This window comes from Dermochelys coriacea, chromosome 1, assembly GCF_009764565.3.
Source record: "Dermochelys coriacea isolate rDerCor1 chromosome 1, rDerCor1.pri.v4, whole genome shotgun sequence".
NCBI lineage: Eukaryota > Metazoa > Chordata > Testudines > Dermochelyidae > Dermochelys > Dermochelys coriacea.
The window spans coordinates 140,291,581-140,318,392 of NC_050068.2; the positions used below are offsets into that span (position 1 = coordinate 140,291,581).

Sequence of the window (26,812 nt, forward strand, 5' to 3'; positions counted from 1 at the left end):
TTTGGTCGCTAGTCTGTAGTGGTGCATGGGATTCTTCAGTCCTAAGTGCAGGACTCTGCATTTGTCCTTGTTGAACCTCATCAGATTTTCTTTCTTTGGCCCAATCCTCTAATTTGTCTAGGTCCCTCTGTATCCTATCCCTACCCTCCAGCGTACCTACCTCTCCTCCCAGTTTAGTGTCACCTGCAAAACTTGCTGAGGGTGCAATCCACACCATCCTCCAGATCATTAATGAAGATATTGAACAAAACCAGCCCAAGGACTGACCCTTGGGGCACTCCACTTGATACCGGCTGCCAACCAGACATGATCACTACCCGTTGAGCCCGACAATCTAGCCAGCTTTCTATCCACCTTATAGTCCATTCATCTAGCCCATACTTCTTTAAATTGCTGGCAAGAATACAGTGGGAGACACTGTCAAAAACTTTGCTAAAGTTAAGGAACACTACGTCTACTGCTTTTCCCTCATCCACAGAGCCAGTTATCTTGTCATAGAAGGCAATTAGATTAGTCAGGCATGACTTGCCCTTGGTGAATCCATGCTGACTGTTCCTGATCACTTTCCTCTCCTCTAAGTGCTTCAGAATTGATTCCTTGAGGACCTGCTCCATGATTTTTCCAGGGACTGAGGTGAGGCCGACTGGCCTGTAGTTCCCAGGATCCTCCTCCCCCCACCCTTTTTTTTTTTTTTTTAAGATGGGCACGAGATTAGCCTTTTTCCAGTCGTCCAGGACCTCACCCGATGGCCATTATCTTTGAAAACTCATGGCAAATGGCTCTGCAATCACATCCGCCAACTCCTTTAGCACTCTCGGATGCAGCGCATCCGGCCCCATGGACTCGTGTTCGTCCAGCTTTTCTAAATAGTCCCGAACCACTTCTTTCTCCACAGAAGGCTGGTCACCTTCTCCCCATGCTGTGCTGCCAGTGCAGCAGTCTGGGAGCTGACCTTGTTCGTGAAGACAGAGGCAAAGAGAGCATTGAGTACATTAGCTTTTTCCACATCCTCTGTCACTAGGTTGCCTCCCTCCTTCAGTAAGGGGCCCACACTTTCCTTGACTTTCTTCTTGTTGCTAACATACCTGAAGAAACCCTTCTTGTTACTCTTAACATCTCTTGCTAGCTGCAACTCCAGGTGTGATTTGGCCTTCCTGATTTCACTCCTGCATGCCCGAGAAATATTTTTATACTCTTCCCTGGTCATTTGTCCATTCTTTTTTGTGTTTAAGATCAGCAAGGATTTCACTGTTAAGCCAAGCTGGTCGCCTGCCATATTTACTATTCTTTCTACACATTGAGTTGGTTTGTCCCTGTAATCTCAATAAGGATTCTTTAAAATACAGCCAACTCTCCTGGACTCCTTTCCCCCTCATGTTATTCTCCCAGGGGATCCTGCCCAGCAGTTCCCTGAGGTTGTCAAAGTCTAAGTCTGCTTTTCTGAAGTCCAGGGTCCATATTCTGCTGCTCTCCTTTCTTCCTCGTGTCAGGATCCTGAACTCGACCATCTCTTGGTCACTGCCTCCCAGGTTCCCATCCACTTTTGCTTCCCCTACTAATTCTTCCCAGTTTGTGAGCAGCAGGTAAAGAAGAGCTCTGCCCCAGTTGGTTCTTCCAGCACTTGCACCAGGAAATTGTCCCCTACCCTTTCCAAAAACTTCCTGGATTATCTGTGCATCGCTGTATTGCTCTCCCAGCAGATATCAGGGTGACTGAAGTCTCCAGTAAGAACCAGGGCCTGCGATCTAGCAACTTCCCTTAGTTGCCGGAAGAAAGCCTCGTCTACCTCATCCTTCTAGTCTGGTGGTCTATAGCAGACTCCCACCACAACTTCACCCTTGTTGCTCACGCTTCTAAACTTAATCAAGAGACACTCAGATTTTTCTGCAGTTTCATACCGGAGCTCTGAGCAGTCATACTGCTCTTTTACATACAATGCAACTCCCCCACCTTTTCTGCCCTGCCTGTCCTTCCTGAACAGTTTATATCCATCCATGACAGTACTCCAGTCATGTGAGTTATCCCACCAAGTCTCTGTTATTCCAATCACATCATAATTCCTTGACTGTGCCAGGACTTCCAGTTCTCCCGCTTGTTTCTCAGGCTTCTTGCATTTGTGTATAGGCACTTGAGATAACTTGCTGTTTGTCCTGCTTTCTGAGTATGAGGCAAGAGCTCTCCCCTCTCGCGCTCTCCTGCTCGTGCTTCCTCCTGGTATCCCATTGGAGGGACCTGTCAGCTCGAGATCTATGGTTTGTTGTGTGAGAGAACAGACTTTCTGGAGCTACCACTGGTGCAGATGACCGAAGGCGGTAAGGTACATGCAGGTTACCATGTGGCTCAAAAGGAAAAGGCAAATCCTGACTGGGACAGGAGGACTGGTGACCACTGTGGCAGTCAGTTCCACTTTGGTAATCTGTCCCTTGGTAGATAGGCGCGTGCGGAAATTGCATAGATGAATGCCCAAACGAATTCTAGGAGTCTAAAGCAGATTATTCGATGTTGACACTCACCCCCTGGGAGAAGAGGAGTATAAGTAGCATGGAGGTCGAGGATCAAGCCTTCCTCCTGGACCATGCTGCTAAGGGCCAGTTGTTGAGATATGGGAATATAATGACCCCTGATGCCTCAGGTGGACCGTTACTACAGAGAAAACCTTGGTAAAGACCCGTGGAGCAGTGGTTTATCCAAACAGTAAGACCCTCTATTGAAAGAGCTGAAGGCCAACTGTAAACTTTAAGAACCTTCTGTGGATTGGATGGATGTCTATTTGAAAACAGGTGTCCTGCATATCGAGAGCTGTAAACTACATGCCTTTTTCTAGTGAAGGGATGATGGCTGCTAAGGTAACCATACGAAACTTTGGTTTGTGTATGAACCAACTCGGAGACCAGTCTTTGACCTCTGTCATCTATCATCCCTTCTTCTTGGGTATCAGGAAATAAATGGAGGAAAATCCTGCACCCTGATAGGTCAGAGGAATGGGTTCCATCACTCCACTTGGCTGTAGGAAATCCACCTCTAGGATGAGGATCCTGTTTTGAGAGTGGTCCCTAAGGCAGGATTGGGGCAGGGATGAGGTAGTGTTGTGAACTTGATTGTATAGCCATTTCTAATGACATCCAGGACTCACTTTGTCCATTGTTATGACGCTCCAAACCGGTAAAGAGAGTGCTAGACGCACCCTCTAAAGGGGGTGGATTGGGTGTACAATGGAAGGCAAAGTGGTGTTGCAAAGTGGCAAAGTTTCTCTCTAGATGCACAGAAATAATCGTTTGTGATACATGTGATGTTGAAAACTGATAACAGACCTGAAGATGGGATCTTTGAGTCTTCTGCCGCTGGTGAGGAGATTTGTAGGGCTGTTGATAGAAGAACTGAGGAGCTCTGAACCGCTGTGCAGGTGGTGGACGGAAGAACTTCCACTTAGGTGCTGGTGTGTAGATGCCTACGGATTATAGAGTGACTGGAATCCTCGAGGGAGTGGAGGGAATCGTTGGTCTTCTGATTGAAGACATGAAACTCATCAAAAGGAAGTTCCTCTATAGCATTATGAGCCTCCCTGGGAAAACCAGATGAATACACCCATGATTCCCTCCTCATGACGATCCCCATGGCCATTGTGTGTGAAGCTGCTCCAATCCATCACTGAAGCAGCAGATGCTAAGTCCTCATGACCAACTTACCCTTCTCCAAGATAGCCTGGAAGTGGGCACAGTCCTGCTGAGAAAGCTTGTCTGCAAAGTCTGCCAACTTGCCATAGCTGAGAAAGTCATATTTAGCTAAAAGCGCCTGGTAATTGGAAATTTGAAATTAAAGGCTAGCAGACAAGACCACCTTGTCCTCCAGAAGGTCAGGTTGTTTGCCCTCCTTGTCTACTGGGCTGAAGCATGGGTGCTGCTACCCGACTCACGCCGTTGCTGTCTGTATCACTAGAGAATTAGATGGGGTGTGTGAGAGAACAAACTCAGACTCCTTAGCTGGAATGCAATACCTCTTCTCTGTCCCCTTGGGAGTGGGTGCACAAGTGTCTGGGGTGTGCCAGACAGTTCAAACAAGTTGAAGAAGCAAGACTCAAGTGAGGTAGGTCTAGAGTAGAAGAGCATACTTCTAGGTGCCGACTGTAGAGGAAGCTGTGCAGACCTTGCTTCACCCAAAACAAGATGTTCATGGGGTCCAGGTGCGACTTCAACCTCCCCAGTATCAGTGGCCCATGCTCTGCAGTCAAAAGTGGAGGCGGAATGGATGACTGCTTTGGGACCAACAATCCCCTTGACTTAGGGGGTGCTGACTTGGAAGGCGTGAATGACTCGGTGGATGGACTCAGCAGATGCAAAGGTGTGTGTGACTTCTCATGCCTGAGAGTCTTGGAACGCACTGCTTCTCTGTGGCTGAAACTCATTGCATCATGCTTCTTGTGCCTGGAGAAAGACTTACTGCCATGCTTATGCGCATGCTTCCTTGCCTCATGACTAGACCCTGGCATGGGGACGTACTGATACAGTGGAACTGGACTCCATCTCTGAGGTCGGAGACATGCTCCTGGGTTTCTCAGGTGGATGAAAAGTGGGTGGTTTCCTGGCCTGTATCCAACTGCGGCCTCATGGCAACCTCCATGAGGTGCTTCTTGAAGCAGAGAGCCCAGTCTTTCTGAGTTCAGCTTGAGAAGGAGAGGTAGATTCTGAACCTGGATGAAATGTGGGCTTCTTTCAAGCAGAACAAGCAGCATTGGTTCTCATCACTGACCGAGAATGAATGTGGGCAGGAGGCACAGATCTTGAACACCGGTATTTTCAGCATAATCCAGTATCCAAATTTGGGTGCTGAGGTGGGGGAATCAGAGAAACAGTCCCCAAAGTCTCTTAATTCCTAAAAACTGGCACTAAGACTAAAACTACTGAAAAAATTAAGTACGATTCTAAACACAGTTCCCCCCCGGCCCTCCACGCGCTTCAGAGAAGGACGAGAGGACACTAGCAGTCCCGACTCAGACCATGTGGCGGTGAGAAGGAACTGAGGGTGCAGTCGGTCTGCCCTACATTTTATTATCTTGGATGAAACCATGAGACAGAACAAGGTGACATATGTGGACCAAAAAAATCTCACTAGTAGTTGCAAATTCTCCAGTTCTGGCTGTATGGCACATTCATATAGCCCTCAGTGGAAAACACAGACCATCACTTGAAGAACATGCATTATGCTGGCATTACAGAGATTTGGAAACCCTGTAAAAGAAAGTGAGGCAGTGTGCGTGCCCCCTTGTGGATCTGAACATTTGGGTCCAAGACTATAACAGGGCTTTAGAGGTACAAATGCATTAAACTCGAGACAAGAGAGACATTCTAAACAAGAGGGATGGCAAGCAAGAAGTGTAAATATGAAGAGGTAGTATACTCAAAGAACTGTTACTAGTGAGTGACTTTTGAGATAAACATCCATTAGTGCGAATAGCTAGAGAAAATTAACAGTCCATACAAGAAGGAGACTGAGATCTAATAAAACATAATTGCAGAACTACTCCAATAGTTGGCAGATGGCAAATCAAAAGAACAATGCTGTATGAAAGCATGAGTAAAATGTCATGCAGCAGTACTACAGATTAGATTAGGCAAATACACCAATAACTTACAGTAATGAGCCTTAAGTCTCTCTGGGACATCTCAATGAATAACTTGACCCACTTGACACACAACACATTTGTGGGAAACAGATTTAAATCCCAAATAGGGCCAGCTTCCATACCGGTGAAAACACTAACCAAGACCCTTAGAATTTCTGTATATGTGGAGTGGCTGAAGATAGAAAAGCCACTAGCAGGAAGGTGATATACTGAGATGCCAGCAAGGAGCATGTAAATTGAGGACAGATGCTCAAAGTTTTCAAATATAGCCAAGGGCCCAAATAAGTGGAACAAGCTGAACCTAAAGTAGCTTGCAGGAACTGTATTGTAGACCAGGGTGTGTCAACCTTTTTTTCTGAGGCCCCCCAAACATGCTATGGAAACTCCATGGACCACAGTAACTCGTTTTCTGCATATAAAAGCCAGGGCTGGCATTAGGGGGTAGCAAGCAGGACAAGTGCCCAGGGCCCCATCAGTGGCGGAGCCAGGTGGAAAAAACAGGGGGAGCGGAGATTAAAAAAGGCACCACCTCCTGGTACTCACCTGGCAGCACTCCGGGTCTTCAGCAGCACTTGGTGTCGAGTCCTTCACTCGCTCCGGTTTTCGGCAGCATTGCGGTGGCGGTCCTTCAGTGCCGAAGACCGGAGTGAGTGCAGGACTCGACGCCAAAGTGCTGCTGAAGACCCGGAGTGCCGCTGGGTGAGTACCAGGGGGTGGCGCTTTTTTTTTTTTTTTTTTAAATCTCCACTCCCCCTGACCCACTGCCGAAGACCCGGGGCACCGCTGGGTGAGTAAAAATTTTAAAAGGTGCCAAAGAATGAAAAAGGCACCACTTCTGCTCCGTGGGGGAGCGGCCGCTGCCCCGCTCCCTCCCTAGCTACACTACTGAGCCCCATGCCAAAGGGGACACCACAAAGCTAAGTTGCTCAGGCTTCTGCTTCAGCCCCAAGTGGCAGGGCTCAGGGCCCCAGGCAGTGGGACTTCAGCTTTCTGCAATTTTAACACTGCTCCTGCGTGGCGGACCCCCTGAAACCTGCTCACGGCCCCCCAGAGGGCCCCGGACCTCTGGTTGAGAATCACTGTTGTAGACTCTTTCGGAAAAGATGAAGCATTTGGCAGATGGTAGGTAAAATTGGGACTTCTGGCCACCAGGAAGACATGAAACATGATTTGGGATTGTGGTATAAATATAACAATGTTTCTGCACACGATTGGCAACAGCTGTGTAGCTGTGGCAGCATGGGTAGCAGCAAGGGCTTGCCTCCTGAGTATATATCCAGAGTACTGGGCATGGCTGTTGATAGACTGTAGCTTGATCTAGCTAGATCAAAGCTAGATTCTTCTTCTTCATATGGCTTATGTAAATGTAGATCAACAATTATAATTTTACATTCAGATGGTTAAGCCAGATAATTGAGTCTGGAATAGTAGAGTGTACCGCTGTGATGTTTCCTTCGTATTTGTGAATCGGGCATCAAGTTATTATATGTTCCATGGTGTTCTGGGTGACCAGAGCTGCACACTGGAGAGCTTTAATTTTCCATTTGTGCAGCAAGTATCTGCATCTTCCATGGTTTGCGCAGATATGATTTAGGGATGCCCATGAGCTTCATGGGAGATCAAAACCAGTGATCTTCTGTGGTGGACCTTTCACAAGGTGTTTATTTGTGACTTCCTGTGAACTCAATTTTGCTTTCCAAGCTTCATCAGGGTTGAAGTTGCATTGTTGAAGGTTACGTATACAAGCTGCAATCACACCTCTTGATTGCAGTGTAGTCAGACAGACATCACTGCATCAGTTAAATTTGGCTCATGTTTGGAAAGTTATCTTCATGACCACAAGGGCTAAAAATGTGTGTGTGTTTTTTTTTTTTTTTAAAGCTTAGGATAAGGATTACGAATCTTGCTCACCTCAAGTTTATAAAATGCACAGCACTTTCAGGAAGGAGGCTAATAATAACACAGATCCATTTAGCATAAATATAGATGTCAATAAATACACTCAAACTACTGCAACTAATAGATATTCTCCCTGTATAAGCATATTTCTATAGCTCTGTATACTTTGTGAGGCAAGTTATTTAAACACGTTGGTGGGGGTATATGAGAAAGCACAAGAGCAATATGGGAAATCTAATTGCCGAAGTGTACTTCGGGAGTAACAAATTAACAACATTCTTATGACAGCACTCTTTCAAAGCTAAACAAACAAACAAAAACAAAAACCTCCTGAAGAGTATGGATAGAAATATATGTTTATTTCTAAGATCTGTTTAAAGAAAAACACTTTTTTAATAATTAAGAACATGAAGGTAAACTCTCCTGATATACCTCTCCAACACAGATCAGTGAAAGACCACATTTAACCATATGTTTAATGTGAAAAAAATTGTTTACCTCTTTGGATAAGCGTGTAAACAAGTCTCCTCCCCTGAGAAAATCCAAAATAAGATATAGCTTTCCTTCTGTTTGAAAAGCTGAAAAGACCCATTAAAAACAATTTCAATAAGCAGCTAATTCATACTTTTACCTATGACCAGAAGAATATGTTTACCAGAATTTACCATTGTTCCCATTACCAAAACAACCTGACTTTCTCTCTCCTAGTCACTTAAAAGAATTAAATAAATTCTACCTTTAAACAAATCAGTGTCATGTCAGAAGAAAAAAAATAAAGGCAGATCACCAATAAATTTTATGCCACTGAAAATGTAGCTTGGCTAGTCAGCATTCCTTTTCCAAATCTTGATAAAAGTCAGATTTAAGTGAGCATGCTAATACATTTAACATACATCATGTATGTAAGTGTTATGAGATATTCAACTTAATACGGAGATGTATTACATTGTACTGTAATCACATGGAAACAGGACTGGACAAAACACTGAAGAATACACTGTAGGGAATGATATTAAAGGAGTACTATCAACTTAAGAACCAAAAAAAAATCACTTCTGTCTGAACATTTTGTAGCAACTATTGTTACAAATAAAACTTTACATTGCTATAACTGAAAGATCAGAAAATATATTTTTCTCTATTTTTGCAGTGTTTACACTATGTGTAGTTAACAGATTATTGAAGAGAGTCATTTTCACTCCTTCCTCTAAATAACTGAGTTGCCACTGAAATCAGTAAGAGTATTTCTACTGACTTTGATGGGAATGGGACTAGGCACTTTTGTACACGTTAGTCTTTATAGAACAATCAGGGATGGAAAATATTTTAAAAACAGAAAAGTGTGATAGACAGGTGTACAAACTGAAATCTTTTTTTAAAAAATACCAGCTAGATTTAAATTGACATACGTTCCTTTTATAAAGGGATGGACTAAAGTCCCAGTTTCTGCAAAGACTTACTCATATGTTTAACTTTATGCACTGAGAACTGTAAAATTTATTTAGGGTATCTATTCAAAGTGTGTAAAGCTAACTAGGTGCAATAAATTTTTGCAGGATTGGGGTGTAGATGACCAACTCTAATTTCTATGATTCTTTGCACAGGTATTTGAATTGTTGTCACCACAGTGACAGGCAAATAATATTTCATCTTTTATAACTCACCATAGTGTAACTTGACAATAAAAGGATGATTAACTTCCACTAAGATGTCACGTTCCATTTTTGTCCGAACCCGATCTCGAACTACAACATGAACACAAACTATAATTCATATTGAGAATAGACTATTCCTCTTACATTTCCCTAATTTACTTCTCCTTGTATATTTTTGGTTTAATTATTACAACTCTATGCCATTCAATAACATTAATGCAGAGACAAATTGTGAGACTGTGAGGAGAACCTACTTCACTATACATTGTTCCTTGAAAATCTCACTAAAAACTGGGACTTGCTCAAGTCTCAAGTTGTTGCTACTTGAAACCTGGGGGAAAAAGTTAAAAATCTGTAACCAAAAACTCCAACAGCACTATACACTGATCTACACACATTTTGTACTATAACTATATCAGTTTAGAAACAGCATTAAAGTTGTACAACCCACTGATGTGAATGCAGGTTTACTGTACAAAGTGTACCTTATAAGCAACTTAATAATAAACTATATTGATAGAAGTAGCTTTAAACCGATATAAGCTGAACAAAAGTCATCTTTTTATTTGGATTTTTACAAACTACAATCAAAAGGATATCCATCCAACGCTACTGCACCATTGAGACTCTTAAAAACACATATGTCAATCAATCTAGGCTATCAGTTTACTCCTGAATATGCTGCAAACACTAAAAGATTGGAATATATTATAACAATGCATTCTGGCTGTTGTAGCTGCATTTCCATGAAGGTTCTCTCCTATAGATAGGAAGTGATAAAGCATGTAAACTGCCTGCAGTTTATCAAGCAGTCTTTAAAGGTACTATTGCCTCTGACTCTGGATTAAGAAAATAGTTTACTGAAAAAAAAAACCAAGATGGAAACGATCTAAAATGTCTTAGGCAAACCAACCATTTGTTTAAATTCAGGGGACATTAAATCTCAAAACACAAATTATTACTGAGTTGTCATCAGTATTCAAAATGGATTAATTTCACAGAAGGGAATAATTTATTTACATGTAACTCTACTTGTCCTAAGACATAAGTTGCAACAGAATCAGATTCTTGAGTCTTAAGGTTCAAGCACAATGTTTTGAGTATTGTGGCATCCTCTATAGCAAGTCCTTGCCCTTTAGGTCATGGAATCCCCAGGCCTCAGATGTTGGCAGAGATAAAAACAAGGCAACATCTTTGGTCAGAAGACACTATTGTATTGGTACTTTAAATCAGAAGGTTAAAGGTGCATCAAAGGTATCAGTTATATACAAATATTGCACTGGATTAACTAAATCAGTCTAAGAAGGCAGTTTAATTACATCAATGCAACCCATTCGTGTAGTATCTTGGTTTTCCTGTTAGTTCTGGGCAATGTCTGAAGGCCAAAGACCCATCTGTGTCAATGCTTCGTGCTTGTGAGGCACTGCAACTACAAGATGTATAAAGGCTGAGTCTTAACTCCTAAAGAGATCTACAAGACCTCTCCCAAAGTGCAGTCCCCCACCTCCCAGAGGACAACGCAGTGTCTTTAGCCGATGCCTATTACTCACAGGCAGTGCTTTCTAGTGTCTTAAAACACACTCTAGAATCTACTGGATCCTTTTCCTGATGATTTTTGCAGTGCTGCTGCTGCATCAAAATTCCTGCTTTTGACATAACATCTGTTTTACTGATGGAGAGAAGGCTATTACTCATGTTCCAAAAGACCCACTGATGTAGCATCTGAATATAACTTGCTACCCCATTCAGGGCCACAACCAGGCAGGAGTCTCAAAAATCACTAAAGTGATTTTTAATGGGAGGAAACCAATGTCTAAAAAAGGATGTAAAGAATAGGACAAAGTTGCTGGAGGCAAAGCATCTTGTACACCACAAAAGAACTGCCAATCCCTCCAAAAAATAAATGAATAATATATATAATCATTTAAAAACACTGAAATACATCAATTTTAATGGCTGAACTCTTGAAGGAGGATCAGTCAGTTGAGAACTCCTCTGACAGCCATAGCTGAAAATGCAGTATCAGTTGAGGCACAAGCAGGGGAGAAATGCACTGGACAGGGTGTTGGCATTCTCAAAAATTCTTCATCTTTGGTTTGCCTAAGACATCTGAAAGTCTTGCACTTGAAGCTTAAGAACTAAGAGCTCAAATCTGTAACAACTTATATCTCAGTCACGGACTGTCTTTAAAAGGTAGTTATATGCCATTCTAAATTTTTTCTGGAAACAAATTGTTTCAGATGCTTTGGGTCTCGGATGAAGGTAACCTGCTCCTCCAAGTAACACAAAGTAACAAAGAAACAAAGACAAAAAGGAGAACAAATTCTTCCTTGTATTTTCTCTTCTAATACCACCAAATCTGGGCCATTGGTGATATAACTATTCAATAAGAAGCTTTCTTGATAAAAACCAAAAATCCACTGTTTTAACCAAATTTTTGTTAATGCTTCCACAGAAAACTGACAGTTTATCCCCAGGATAGCTGAGGAGAGATTGTACTTGCAGTTAGAAAAGATACTCTGATTTTTAGGAATATTAGTTTTTTTGTTTTTCTTCCTCATGGTGTCCAGAGGATAGAGTTAAGATTTTCAGGTGCCTTAGCGTGTCATTTAATTACTGATATTTAAGACAAAAAAAATGCAGCGATATAGGCTCCTAAATTTTTTTTTAAAGGAACCATTTAAAAAATAATTTTAAAGCAAGCTAATTAAGAAATTTACTTATAAATTCTTAGAAAATTCATCCTATTTTGGAGCAAGTCCTATATTTTTGGAGAGGATTTGCTGTATTCTTCATACATTAAAAAAAGTAGTTAAATTCCTACTTTAAGCTCAAACTAACTATGGAACCAAATGGACCAAATGTGGGAATTTTGGTAATATATTTATGATTCCAATAGGATTCCTCAGTTTCACTCTCTGCTTGGTATTGCTATATGAGAGTGTAAACAGCAGGAGACATGAGGCATTTTGTCACGTAACTCTCTTGGGTGATATGAATGGATCATTTATTACTGGCTGAGACCAACCCATATCAATAGAAGGCCCTACAAAGACAAGGGAAACCCCAAGGACTGAACAACTGACACATCAATGAGAGGCTCCCAGCTTGGGTGGGTGGAACACATATGAACTCAGGAGGAATGCAATGGAGGGAGGTGACAGAAGGCGATAAAAACTGGGCTCAGGGATACACACAGAGCGCTCTCCTGGAATGAAGACAAAGAGACAGACAGGAAACCAAGATAGTTCCTATAGCAACCTGGTTCAAGGGAGACCTGGCATTGGCCAGTATGAACTATATCTTGATGTTTAACTTAAGGATTTCCTGATACTATATTCCAGTTCACTATGGAACCCTATTCTGTTTTGAAAAGGCTGCCTGGTGTCACTGCAAATACTTGCTGAGGTGTATTGACTCCTGAAGAAGGGAAAGATCTCTGAATACGAGTCTTCTATCCTGTGGATCTGTGACAAGTAGAGATTCAATCATACAAAATATGGTATCTGGAAGACTATAAAATGTTAAGACTCCTATCCTTTTCCAGGGGGTCACTCTGCATGTGAGTATGGGGAGTGATTAGGGAAGAGGGAATACAATTAGCTTCCTCTTTTCTCCAAAACATATAAGCACAATCTCATTATATATTTATATTCCTGAATTTTTCTTTTTATAAAGTTGGTGTGTTTTGTTGTATAAAAATACTCAGTTTTTGTGACTATCATAATAAAAGAGGTATTACTGGATTTTTCAACACCACAAACTAAACGTAATTTGATCTCTTAACCTTCTCGCCAAAAGGCAAGAAACTTTATCCACAAAAAGAAAAGGAGTACTTCTGGCACCTTAGAGACTAACAAATTTATTTGAGCATAAGCTTTCATGAGCTACAGCTCACTTCATCGGATGCATTTGGTGGAAATTTGTTAGTCTCTAAGGTGCCACAAGTACTCCTTTTCTTTTTGCGAATACAGACTAACACGGCTGCTACTCTTTATCCACAAAATTACACAGCATTTTGGAGAACAGAAATATGCCATTTAATAAGTATCTATTATGTCCAGGACCAAGTCAACTAACCAGAAGTAATGATGTAGCACAGCTATCTTCATGAATCATTTATTATGCCTATGCAGTGCTTCAATAAGGGACATGGATTTTAATACTAATTATTTCAAGAAGGATTACCGAACTATATTATAATTAAGTTTGTAGTAAAAGATTTAAAAATTTCATATCTAGTGAACATGAGTTTCCAACAGGATGAAAACAAACAAGTTGATCAGAACCTATCACGGAAAGAAAACCGTTTTCATTAAAAATTCTACAAACTTGATGCTTTCATTCATTAATCCTTTTGTGTTTATAATACAAAGACAGTACTTTTTGTCCTATTTGATGTTTTAGAATTTAAGTTAAGTATGTACTTAAAAGATCTTTGTTGAACTTACTCTTAACAGTATCTATATTTATATTTTTGTTTGCAAAGATTAAGGTTTGGTTCATACGTACGTCACTTTCCATAAATGATTGATTAATTACTTACCTTTCAGTGTGGCTTTTTTTAATACCTTCATTGCATAAAGCTGTCTAGCATCTGATCCCGAGATTTTTTTGACAAGAAATACCTGTATTCAATATATTAAAAATGTTCTTAAAAGGAGATAAATATAAATCAGATCAGTAAACTTTGGTATCTAATTCTGTTAATAGGGATTCACAGTTGTTTTTTCAACAAAATTTTTATTTGTAGCAAATGGCACCCCCAACTCTAGTACTGACCACTTAAAGTTATCTATGTTTGTTCAGGATTATACAACTTGTGTCCCTAATTACAAAAGTCCCTGTTTACCTACCACATTTCACCTCCCCCAATTTTACTTGCATTTAAAAAACAAAAAATATATTGGGCCAAATTTATCCTGGTTTAACATAATTGATTTCAGCAGTTACTCTAGAGATGAATTTGGTTGTGTCTGAAAAGTTGAGCTAATAAGCATTTAAAAAAACAATTAAATGAAACAGCAAATTAAACATTCTGACCATTCTCTTCAGTTAAAAAAAGTTTTAAATATTTCTCTTCAAGCAGTTTCACATTTTACAGGAATTAACGGGGACATAACAAAAATGGTTATAAACAAGCTGCAGATATTACATATAATTGGAATGAGTGGAAGAATTAATTCAGATAGGAAAAATATATGATTGCAAGGCAAACAACTATTCATAAGTAATTAAAGGCAATAAATATATTAACCATAGTAAAAGGCTTTTAAAAATATACCAGAAAATTGTGAGAAGACAATTGTGCCCATCTACTTTGTTATACCGTTTACTGTGATTGAATGTCACATGTATTAGTAAAGTACTTCCAGACCCAACTAAAGTGTGTTTCCTTTCCTTTGGCAATACAATAAGATCTCTTGAGAGGGATTATGTTTTTAATATCCTTAAACCAGTCAGATATGGAAGGGGATATATTTATTTCCACTGTAGACAAATTCTATGTTTAGTAAGAAGGAAAGCCAAATACACAAACTGTTTTATATTTGTGTTTTGGTTCACTTATGAAAAGATGTAGCAGACAGAGCATGTGGTAAAGAGGATTTTCCGAGTGACAATTTAGTATTTGCTATGTACCACTCAGGGTAAATCTGGAAACACAGGGTGCTCCCACGTGTTTATGCTAGTGACCTGATAGAGGTACGAGACACTACACAGTTAGAGGTGGCACAACCATTATATGAATCAAGTTTTATTGTATAGTACAGTAAATTATATGTAATAATTTTGGGCCCATCTCTTATGTACACTCAGACTTCTTTTGATGCCAGTGCACGCCAGAGAAATACAAACAGGGCTTAGTGTTAACAAGAATCAGGTCCTTGTAGTTATTATTGCCCCAAAATTATGAGTTATTACTATTTAATAATTGCCCAGGCATTAAGGCCTTTTAAAAATGATAAATATCAATCATGTCCTCCATGAGTTCTCAAAGGTAACTGTTAATGGTTCCAAGATTGTTTTCTTTATCCTGGATTACTCATCTGTACCCAAATTTAGAGATTTTCATATGACGACTTGGGTAGCATTCTTTGACAAAGGAACAGGCTACAGACAAAGCATCTTTGGGGTTTGTTCTTGGTTAAGCCAAGGAATTACATATTCAGATGAACGGCAATGAAACTGCCAAAACTGCCAAAAACACTTCTATTTATTCAAATAAGTTAACTTTTATTGGTGGTTTCTTAAATAATTAGAGGACAGATGGGAAAAAATACTTAGAAAGAACAAGATTGCACCTTACTTGACAGTTAGGCATAGATAGGATATCCTCATCTCTCTCCAATGAGGAATTTTATCCAGGACTGGCGTAGAATTGAAGTGTAATAAGTTTTTTAAAAAAATCTTGGTTTATGTTTATGATCAGTACCTAATCTGGATTCTAATACTAAGGAGGAACTGGAAAGTACTGTTGGCTCATATGATATACTTCAATCTTCCTTCACTTGATTGTGAGCCTTGTATATCTCCCAAATGCAGTTTAGGTTTTAAATATTTCAGTGAGTGGGAAAGTGAATAAGTAAATTAAAAGGTTATCTGCAAGCAGGGCGATCTTGCTTGTGATAGTACCTGTTTTAATGGCCCAAACATTAAGATTATTATTGAATAAGATTGCAAGTGGTTCTATCAAAATTTCAGGGTGGATTGAAGATAAGGAACAGTTCTGTCTTGTCCAAATTTTGATGGCAGTTGTTTGGTAGAAACAACCCTGCGGGGTTACTGAATATCATTAGGGCTGTTAATTAATCACAGTTAACTCAAGTGATCAACAAAAAAAATTAACTGAGTAAAAAAATTAATTGCAATTAACCGCCGTTTTAATCGCACTTTTAAACAATGGAATACCAATTGAAACATTAAATGTTTTGGATTTTTCTGCATTTTCATATATATTGTATTATGTGTTGTAATTTAAATCAAAGTGTATATTATTTATAATTACAAATATTTGCACTGTAAAAATGAAACAAAAAAGTTAGCATTTTTCAATTCACCTCACACAAGTACTGTAGTGAAATCTCTGTTGTGAAAGTGCAACTTATAAAGGTAGGTTTTTTTTGGTTACATAACTGCACTCAAAAACAAAACAATGTAAAACTTCAGTGCCTATAAGTCCATTCAGTCCTACTTCTTGTTCAGCCAATTGCTAGGACAAACAGGTTTATTTACATTTACAGGAGAAAATGCTGTCCTCCTCTTATTTACGTCACCAGAAAATAAGAACAGGCATTTGCATGGCACTTCTGTAACCGGCACTGCAAGGTATTTGTGTGCCAGATGTGCTAAATATTTGTATGCCCCTTCATGCTTTGGCCACCGTTCCAGAGGACATGCTTTCATGCTGATGTCGCTCGTTCAAAAAAAAAAAAAAAAAGCGTTAATTACATTTGAGTCTAAACTCTTTGGGGGAGAACAGTATGTCCCCTGCTCTGTTTTACCCGCCTTATGCCATATATTTCATGTTATAGTAGTCTCGGATGATGACTCGGCACATGTTCATTTTAAGAACACTTTCACGGCAGATTTGACAAAACGTAAAGAAGGTACCAACATGAGATTTCTAAAGATAGCAACAGAACTTGACCCAAAGTTTAAGAATCTGAAGTGCCAAGTTCCAAGAACAGAGGTACAAGCTGTAGTGCATGCTTTCAGAAGTTTTAAAAGAGCAACACTCTGATGAGGAGACTACAGAACCTGAACTACCAAAAAAGAAAATCAACTTTCTACTAGTGGCATCTGACTCAGATAATGAAAATGAACATGCATCGTCTGCACTGTTCTGGATTGTTATTGAGCAGAACCTGTCATCAGCATGAACGCATGTCCCCTGGAACGGTGGTTGAAGCATGAAAGGACATATGAATCTTTAGTGCATCTGGCACGTAAATATATTGCGACGCCGGCTATAACAGTGCCATGAGAAGGCCTGTTCTCACTTTCAGATAGGGTTGCCAAATTTCTAATCCCACAAAACTGAACACCCTAGTCCCGCCCCCACTTCACTACATTCTCCCTCCCTTGGTGGCTCGCTCTCCCCCACCCACTCACTTTCACTGGGCTGGAGAAGGGGGTTAGCGCTGTAACTGGGGCCAGAAATTAGGGATTCAGAGTGTGCAAAAGAGCTGCAGGTTGAGGTAGGGGGATGGGGTGTGGGAGCGTTATGGGGTGCAGGCTAGAGGATGGGGCCAAAGGATTTGGAGTGTGGGAGGGGGCATGGGCTCTGGGCTGGGACTGAGGGATTTGAGGTGCAGGAAGGGGCTCCGGGTTTGCGGGAGGGTTTCAGGGCTGGGGCAGGCAGTTAGGACATGGGCTTACCTCAGACGGCTCCCAGTCAACAGCACAGCAGGGCTAAGGCAGGCTCCCTGCCTGTCCTGGCACCATGCTGCGCCCTGGAAGCGGCCAGCAGCAGGTCCGGCTCCTAGGCAGGGGGACCAGGAGGCTCCACGCACTGCTCTTGCCTGCAGGCACCACCACCCCAGCTCCCATTTGCTGCGGTTCCCAGCCAACAGGAGTGCAAAGCCAGTGCTCAGGGCAGGATCAGCGCACAGAGCCCCGTGGGCCCCCCTGCCTAGGAGCCGGACCTGCTAGCCACTTCCGGGGCGCAGCACAGTAACAAGACAGGTGGGGACTAGCCTGCCTTAGACCCGCAGTACCACCGACAGAACTTTTAATGGTCCGGTCGGCTTTTCGACTAGGCATTCTGGTAAAAAAACGGAGACCTGGCAACCCTACTTTCAGGTGATATTGTCAACAAGAAATAGGAAGCATTATCTCCTGCAAATGGAAACAAACTTGTTTGTCTGAGTGATTGGCTGATCAAGTAGGACTGAGTGGACTTGCAGGATCTACAATTTTACATTTTTCAGAGTAGCAGCCGTGTTAGTCTGTATTCGCAAAAAGAAAACGAGTACTTGTGGCACCTCAGAGACTAACAAATTTATTTGAGCATAAGCTTTCGTGAACTACAGCTCACTTCATCAGATGCATTCAGTGGGGAGGTTTATATACACACACAGAGAATATAAAACAATGGGTTTTATCATACACACTGTAAGGAGAGTGATCACTTAAGATGAGCTATTACCAGCGGGGGGTGGGGGGGGGGGGAAGGGAGGAAGAAAACCTTTAGTGGTGATAATCAAGGTAGGCCATTTCCAGCAATGACAAGAATGTCTGAGGAACAGTGGGGGGTGGGGGCGGGGGGGGAAATAGCTTTATTTTGTGTAATGACCCCAGTCTCTATTCAAGCCTAAGTTAACTGTATCCAGTTTGCAAATTAATTCCAATTCAGCAGTCTCTCCTTGGAGTCTGTTTTTGAAGTATTTTGTTGAAGGATAGCCACTCTTAGGTCTGTAATTGAGTGACCAGAGAGATTGAAGTGTTCTCCAACTGGTTTTTGAATGTTATAATTCTTGATATCCGATTTGTGTCCATTTATTCTTTTAGGTAGAGACTGTCCAATTTGACCAATGTACATGGCAGAGGAGCATTGCTGGCACATGATGGCATATATCATATTGGTAGATGCACACGTGAACGAGCCTCTGATATTGTGACTCATGTGATTAGGCCCTATGATGGTGTCCCCTGAATAGATATGTCGACAGAGTTGGCAACGGGCTTTGTTGCAAGGATAAATTCCTGGATTAGTGGTTCTGTTGTGTGGTGTGTGCTTGCTAGTGAGTATTCGCTTCAGGTTGGAGGCCTGTCTGTAAGCAAGGACTAGCCTGTCTCCCAAGATCTGTGAGAGTGATGGGTCGTCCTTCAGGATAGGTTGTAGATCCTTGATGATGCGTTGCAGAGGTTTTAGTTGGGGGCTAGTGGCGTTCTGCTATTTTCTTTGTTGGGCCTGTCCTGTAGTAGGTGACTTCTGGGTACTCTTCTGGCTCTGTCAATCTGTTTCTTCACTTCAGCAGGTGGCTACTGTAGTTTTAGGAATGCATGATAGAGATCTTGTAGGTGTTTGTCTCTGTCTGAGGGGTTGGAGCAAATGCGGTTGTATCACAGAGCTTGGCTGTAGACAATGGATCGTGTGGTATGATCTGGGTGAAAGCTGGAGGCATGTAGGTAGGAATAGCGGTCAGTAGGTTTCCAGTATAGGGTGGTATTTATACGACCATCACTTATTAGCACCATAGTGTCCAGGAAGTGGATCTCTTGTGTGGACTGGTCCAGGCTGAGGTTGATGGTGGGATGGAAATTGTTGAAATCATGGTGGAATTCCTCAAGGGCTTCTTTTCCATGGGTCCAGATGATGAAGATGTCATCAATGTAGCGCAAGTAGAGTAGGGGCATTAGGGGACGAGAGCTGAGGAAGCATTGTTCTAAGTCAGCCATAAAAATGTTGGCATACTGTGGGGCCATGCGGGTACCCATCGCAGTGCCACTGATTTGAAGGTATACATTGTCCCCAAATGTGAAATAGTTATGGGTGAGGACAAAGTTACAAAGTTCAGCCACGAGGTTAGCCATGACATTATTGGGGATACTGTTCATGATGGCTTGTAGTCCATCTTTGTGTGGAATGTTGGTGTAGAGGGCTTCTACATCCATAGTGGCCAGGATGGTGTTTTTAGGAAGATCACTGATGGATTGTACTTTCCTCAGGAAGTCAATGGTGTCTCGAAGATAGCTGGGAGTGCTGGTAGCATAGGGCCGGAGGAAGGAGTCTACATAGCCAGACAATCCTGCTGTCAGGGTGCCAATGCCTGAGATGATGGGGCGTCCAGGATTTCCAGGTTTATGGGATCTTAGGTAGCAGATAGAATACCCCCAGGTCGGGGTTCCAGGGGTGTGTCTGTACGGATTTGTTCTGTGCTTTTTCAGGGAGTTTCTTGAGCAAATGCTGTAGTTTCTTTTGGTAACCCTCAGTGGGATCAGAGGGTAATGGCTTGTAGAAAGTGGTGTTGGAGAGCTGCCTAGTAGCCTCTTGTTCATATTCCAACCTATTCATGATGACAACAGCACTTCCTTTGTCAGTCTTTTTGATTATGATGTCAGAGTTGTTTCTGAGGCTGTGGATGGCAGTGTGAAGTTATGGGGCAAGTGATGCTGCTTTTCCACAATTTCAGCCCGTGCACCGTCGGCGGAAGCACTCTATATAGAAGTCCAGTCTGTTGTTTCGATGTAAATACATTGTTATTTTTGAATGCAGGTTTTTTTGTACATAGTTCTACATTTGTAAGTTCAACTTTCATGATAAAGATTGCATTACAGTACTTGTATTAGGTGAATTGAAAAATACTATTTCTTTTGTTTTTTTACAGTGCAAAAACTTGTAATCAAAAATAAAGATTAAGTGAGCACTGTACACTTTGTATTCTGGGTGGTAATTGAAATTAATATATTTAAAAATGTAGAAAACACCCAAAAATATTTAAATAAATGGTATTCTATTATTGTTTAATAGTGTGATTAATTGTGCGATTAATATTTTTAATTGCTTGACAGTTCTAAATATCATTGTTATTAATTCAATGACTATAGGACCAAAGCCCATTTTCTGTAACACAAGAACAAAACTAGAGCCATTCTACATTGTGAAATATTTTTTCCTTACTGATGGCCCTTCTGCCTACCACCTGTTCGTTCTTTCTTTCAGGTCTGACAGTACATTAAAGATACATGGAATGGATCTATTCAGGATGACTATACTCTTCCATCTTAATACTGAATATCTTACTTTAGAAAACTTTTATACCAGAGTTGCACAAGGAGAGAATTCAGGCATCTTTTTGAGGTTTACAGAATAGCTAAATTTGGAACAGATTTACTGGTTTCAAAAGGATCTGCCTGAGCCTGAGCACTTTGTGAGTAAAGACCAATTTAGAAAATAATCTTGACCTGGACTACGGCTTGAATATAAAAATCTTACTGTTCTAAATATTTCACCCTTATTACTGTCCAATCCAAGGGCTTCTGACTTCCCTTTTGATAACCCATCCACAAAAATATGTACAACATACCTTTCCAAAAGAACCCTGTCCTAGAACCTTAAGAAGTTCAAACTGCGATGGGTCCGCTTTCTCATGTCCTTCCTTTACATGATGTGTTATTGCAATCTCTTTGATATTGCCTTCTTCCTGGCAAGGAAAACATAAGAAATAATTCTAGGTTAATGTCATGCGTTCCAAAATATTTTGTAAACATCACAAATAGAGATATTGAAACTGACCAGGTAAAACAATTAATAGTCTAGAATTAAATCCAATCCTGGTGGATTTTGTAAGAAAGAGAGTGATGTTACATAATTCTATAGCCAATTCTAAGTTTGTATATGAAGAGTACAGAAACAACAGAAATCAGGACAATGAACAGAATGTGTCATCTCTAAAAGCAAAGGATGTGCAATTTTTCTCCCAAAGTTAAGAGACTTATTAAAAGTAAGCAGCCATCCAGTTTTTGAATTGCAGGATGGCACACTGAGGAATTATTACATGAACCCAAAGTTAAGTTATTACTGGAGGTCACTTTTCAACACACAGATGCTTTATAAATGCATTTTTTCCTCAAAATATGCAGCTTTAGCTGTTGCTTGCTGGCACATCTCTATTTTAGCTATACATTTGTAACCTCCTCCATCAATCACCACTGCAGTAGAAGAAACCTTGAATAAGTTTTTAATCCACACAATGCTTGTATAACAGTTTATATTCTTCACACAGGATGTCTGTATTTCCTCATCTTGCACAAACGTTTTGGGGATTTAACAACTGTGTGTTGCTATTTTCTCCCAGTCCAAGTTTTTCAACGGGGCCCAATCCTATGACCTTTTTCAGTTAAAATGGCTGACACTGCAAGTTTCGGTCCCACATGTTTAAAAAAATTAAATGCCAAAAATGGACTTGGAGTTAGAGAGAACAGAGAGGAGAAATGGGTCCTCCTTTCAAGGTACTTACACTTACGATTTTAAGTCATTTGGTAGAAGGCTTTGCTACTTTTTATTTCTCACTGTCCTCCCTTTCCTGTCTAAATGTTACCATATTTATTGTTCCTTTCCTGTTTGCATATATATTCTGTCCTTCTCCTTTTGAAATTTTTTTGGTGCTTTTAAATTCTCTCCCATTTTTATTTCTCATTCTTTCTTCTGCTTCTCATTCTTTTTTAGCTTCTAGTGCCTTTTCTGCTCCAAACATCCCTATGGTGTGATCAGCCCAATAATTCACTGACAGGACCAGAAGACACCCACGGATGCTCTTGTCAGGAACACAAAGATTTAAAGACAACCCCCAATCTTCTTGTTGCTCAGAAGCTGCTGCTCATTTTCATGTTTAAGATACTGTAAAATATGGTTTAACATATCACCACACTGACAATGGCCTTTTAAACACTGGGTTAAAAAGTAATTTTGCTGGAATCATGTTAAAACATTTTTTTACAATCTTCATTTCTGTCACAGTAAAAGTCAAGCAAGCATGTTATAAAATAGCAGTATTAGCTTGGTAGATGTCTAGTATTACACTTTTAATTGTTCAAATAGATAAACATGTTTTGGCTCAACTACCAAGCAAAAATACACTTTTCATTAGGACACTAAGAAATAAAGTACTAAAATCTTAAATTTAAATAAAAGTTTTAGCTATTTATTTAAACCACCATTAAGTGCAGAGATTTAAAAATCATCTTGATTTCAAAGTCTATCCACCTTGCAGACTAGCCATGGAATAAATACAATAGCCAGAGGAGAATCCAAAGAGCTTAGTTCAAGACTTGACTGCTATAAATATACACAAATAAACTTGTGCAAATAAGGTTTAGAAACGCGCCCAGTTGGAATGTTTCTAGAGATTAAGAAATGTGATCAAGCTGAACTCATCTTTCTAAATAAATAAGTATGCCCCTGCACATCAGGAATATCAAAAAATTAAGCCAATATTTCAGTGTAATATACTCTTACAAAAGTCTTGTATGCTGTATACCTGAAATACACTGGTAGTGTAGTACTCTTTCCAGAACAGCACTATTGCATACATGTTTATTTTAAAATAATTAACCTGAAAGGGATTTTATACATAATCACACTATTAGAGATGGAAATCTGAAGTCTTGTTAAAGCTTCTCTCAGAAGTACATTATAATGACCTAAATAAGGAAGCTCATCAGTTATAACAATTACTTATTACTTTCAACAAATTAAAATAAAAACCCTATCAACCCCTTTTTTAAAAAATCACGTATTTCACATTTCTGATAAGACTTGTTGATTCACAATGCTATCTTACATTTGCCAAATTAGAATTTGATCTTCATTATAGGCAAACCTCCTCTACCTCAAGAAAATACCTCTGCATCTACCTCAAGAAAATAGTTTGGGCACTGGGGAACTCTGAACCTATCCTTACCTATCCTTACTTGGATCCATTCTTTGAAGGGTGCTGCAGATTTTTTAGTATTTTCTTCTAATGGGGGAGAGAGGGGTCAGCAGAAGGCTTCACATAGCAGTAAAATCTACCAGCCTTCTCTGGTCTTCAGTTAACTCCACTTTGCACACATTCAGGTAGAAAGCACCTGAGAATCAGGGCTCCTTGCTGCAAAAGAGCATTTTAAAACTGACAAGCTATTGTGAAAAGAAGTCACAAATTACACATCTTTTGGCACTGCTATTTCTTTGCCATCATCATCAGAACTTCTAAAACAGAATCATCTTCCACATTCTCATCCATTACTGGCAGCCTAAACAGCATTGACTGCAAGCTATCCAACTAATTAAGACAAAAGACAACAAACGTGCCAAAACTACATTTAACTGCTTGTGCAACTCTCTCTACATCCTTACTTTTTTCCATGGACTGTTGTGGATAACATCAAAATTGCCTATACAACTATTTTCTAATCTGAAAACATCCCCCCCCCGTCTTTATTTTACCCCTCCCTCTAGTCTCTTCACTTCTGCTTCTGAACCTGCTCCTCTTTCCCTCCTCTCCTCTGCCGTCTCCTTCATCCCCCTCTTCCTTTTTCTTTCCACTTTGCTTATCCCCTTCCAAGTAAATCTCCCTCCCCCTAAAAAACTGTAAGAAGAGAAGGAGTACTTGTGGCACCTTAGAGACTAACAAATTTATTTGAGCATAAGCTTTCGTGAGCTACAGCTCACTTCATCGGATGCATTTGGTGGAAAATACAATGGGGAGATTTATATACCAAATGCATCCGATGAAGTGAGCTGTAGCTCACGAAAGCTTATGCTCAAATAAATGTGTCAGTCTCTAAGGTGCCTAAAGCACTCCTTTTCTTTTTGCGAATACAGACTAAACCGGCTGCTACTCTGAAACCTAAAAAACTGTGCAACACATTTGCTACCACCACATTGTTCGCTCTGTGCGCTATATTCCTTCCCCTCAATCTTGTGTCAGTCTTGTCTATTGAGACTAAGTTCTTAGAGGCAGGGATGGTCTACTGCGCCCTTTGTTCAGTGCCTAGCACGTGAGGGCCACTTTCTTGGTTGGCCCTTAAGCACTATGGTAGTGAACATGATTATTAATTAATAATCATCATCATTAATCAAGGCCAGCAAAATCTAGTTGTATGTTTGTTCTCCAAACTTTGCACTTGTTCCATCTTTATGGTCTATCATCATAGATCTGCTATTTGACTAGATCTGGGCTTTTTCAGCACTATTTCTGACAGAGTTCTATACATTTAAGAGCATGAACTGCAACTGAACATGTACGTTTTACATGTGACCGCTTGAGCGCAATGGATTTAGAAATGCACTGAAATTCCCATTCCCACCTGTGTGTTCACAGACAGCCTTTTTTCTTTGAAAAACTCTTCTCACTAAAAAGACCCAGAGTCATTAGTGAGTAAAATTAATCCTATTTACAGTTTACTTCTAGTTCTGCAGAAGCATGTGGATGAACATACACCATGTCTATGGATCCTTTTCAAATTTACATATAGTATGGAATATTGCATAGAGAACCTGAATGTACAGTACAAGCTTCTCCCCCGCCCCCCACTTAAAAAAAATAGGAAAACAGAAATAAGAGCAGATGTCAATTTCTGGTGCAAAAGGGCTAAGAATGCATACTGGACATTCCCCTAGTATCAGAAACTGTCCATAAGAAGGTGTTTTTGGAGGGAGAAATATTTGTTTTAATGTGGTCGGACTTCTGCTCTGTCTGTTGTTGTAGAGAGCATGACAAACACTCCAATAGAGTTATTCACAGGTGAACCTATACATTTTTACCCTTTAAATTAAGCATGTGATTGGGGGATTAGGTACTTTTTAATCTTTCCACTGTAGTTTTACAGAATTCCAGGTGAGGGAATAGACACTACAGAAGAACTGTCTGAGTATATACTGACTGCAGATATTTTATTCTGTTCCTGCACCAATCAGCTCTATGGAGACCTGGATCTCCACAGACTACATTATCTGCTCAGCTCAACAGACGGTTGGCTAGACAACTGGCTTTACCAGTACCACTCTAGAAAACACAAATAAGGTGCACGAAACACAAGAAAGCAAAGGAATATTACTATCAAAAAAGAAACTTGATTTTAAACTAATACAACAACTGTGATTTAACTAGCCTTCATACCCATGGTTGCCCTGGGTACCCTGTTCCTCTCAGAAGATACCATTTACCCAAATTTTTTCTTAAGGCTTTCATACAACAGTGCATAACCTAATTCTGTCTCTGCGTGCCCATCCTGTGTGCTGAAGGAGGCATGAATACCATGGAAAAAATGGTGTGTGTATTTAAGAGACTATCATCATGCAGATACCCACAGAGGCAGAATTTAGGTTGATCAGGCAACCTCAAATTTTCTAATTCCTAACATTTGAATGCTTGACTTTGCTACCTAAATAATATTCTTTAAACATAGTTTTTTAAATTAAGATCTCCTTACTTGGGGGTGTGAATGTGTGTGCATGCTTTCAAAGGAATGAACTCCACCCACCCCATCATCAGTGAAACTTAGGTCTTCAATACTGCAGCACAGATAGTTCTGTCATTCAAATAGTAGCAAACTACATTAATTGGCAGCTGTTATCCTGGAAAGGACAGGAAGTGGGAAGGGAAATGAGCCACTGAGGCCAGGTGCTGAGTATGACCAGGCTCTCTCCCTCCCTTCCCTGGGATTAGAGGAGCTCCTGCCTCAGACAATACCCCTGGAGAATAGAAAAGAAAAAAAACGGACTAGGTACTAGGTCTTGAGGAAACTTAGCGGGCAACTCTCCCCCAACTTTTTCCACTCCCACTATGGCTGCTCTGGCAGCTCCCAGTGTTCCTAGTGTGTTCTGCTGCAACAGTGGCATCGGCCCACCCTTAGAATATTCATATTCAGTCATTTTGACACAATTTTTCTAGATTCTTGCAAATGACAAAAGGAAACAGATTTTCAACAGTTTATATTCCAGCAAAGCCTTAATGTAATGTCACAAGACAAAGAACAGGCACTGTCCTAGCTCCAGTGGTTTCTCCATGTTGAACTCAAATGCCTGCTGCAAACATTGGATGTGTTAAAGCTTTCATAAACAAGGCAATTTTTTTTTGTAATGGCATTAGGCAACAATTAAACATAGTGGTTGCTACCAGCTCCCCCTACAGCGAGATTCACAGTTACTAAA

General features: G+C 40.5%; 1 protein-coding gene across 5 annotated transcripts in view; it reads right to left on the reverse strand.

Moving 5' to 3' along the window:
• Positions 1-26,812, reverse strand: part of RPS6KA3 (ribosomal protein S6 kinase A3) — a 132,658-nt gene that overhangs the window by 75,221 nt on the left and 30,625 nt on the right. For all 5 annotated transcript variants that reach the window (XM_043504731.1, XM_038398566.2, XM_038398557.2 and 2 more), the window contains 4 exons: positions 21,204-21,320; positions 13,721-13,802; positions 9,184-9,264; positions 8,018-8,097 (listed from right to left, as the gene is read on the reverse strand). In XM_043504731.1, the coding sequence (XP_043360666.1) occupies positions 8,018-8,097; positions 9,184-9,264; positions 13,721-13,802; positions 21,204-21,320 (360 nt within the window). The remainder of the gene's footprint in view (positions 1-8,017; positions 8,098-9,183; positions 9,265-13,720; positions 13,803-21,203; positions 21,321-26,812) is intronic.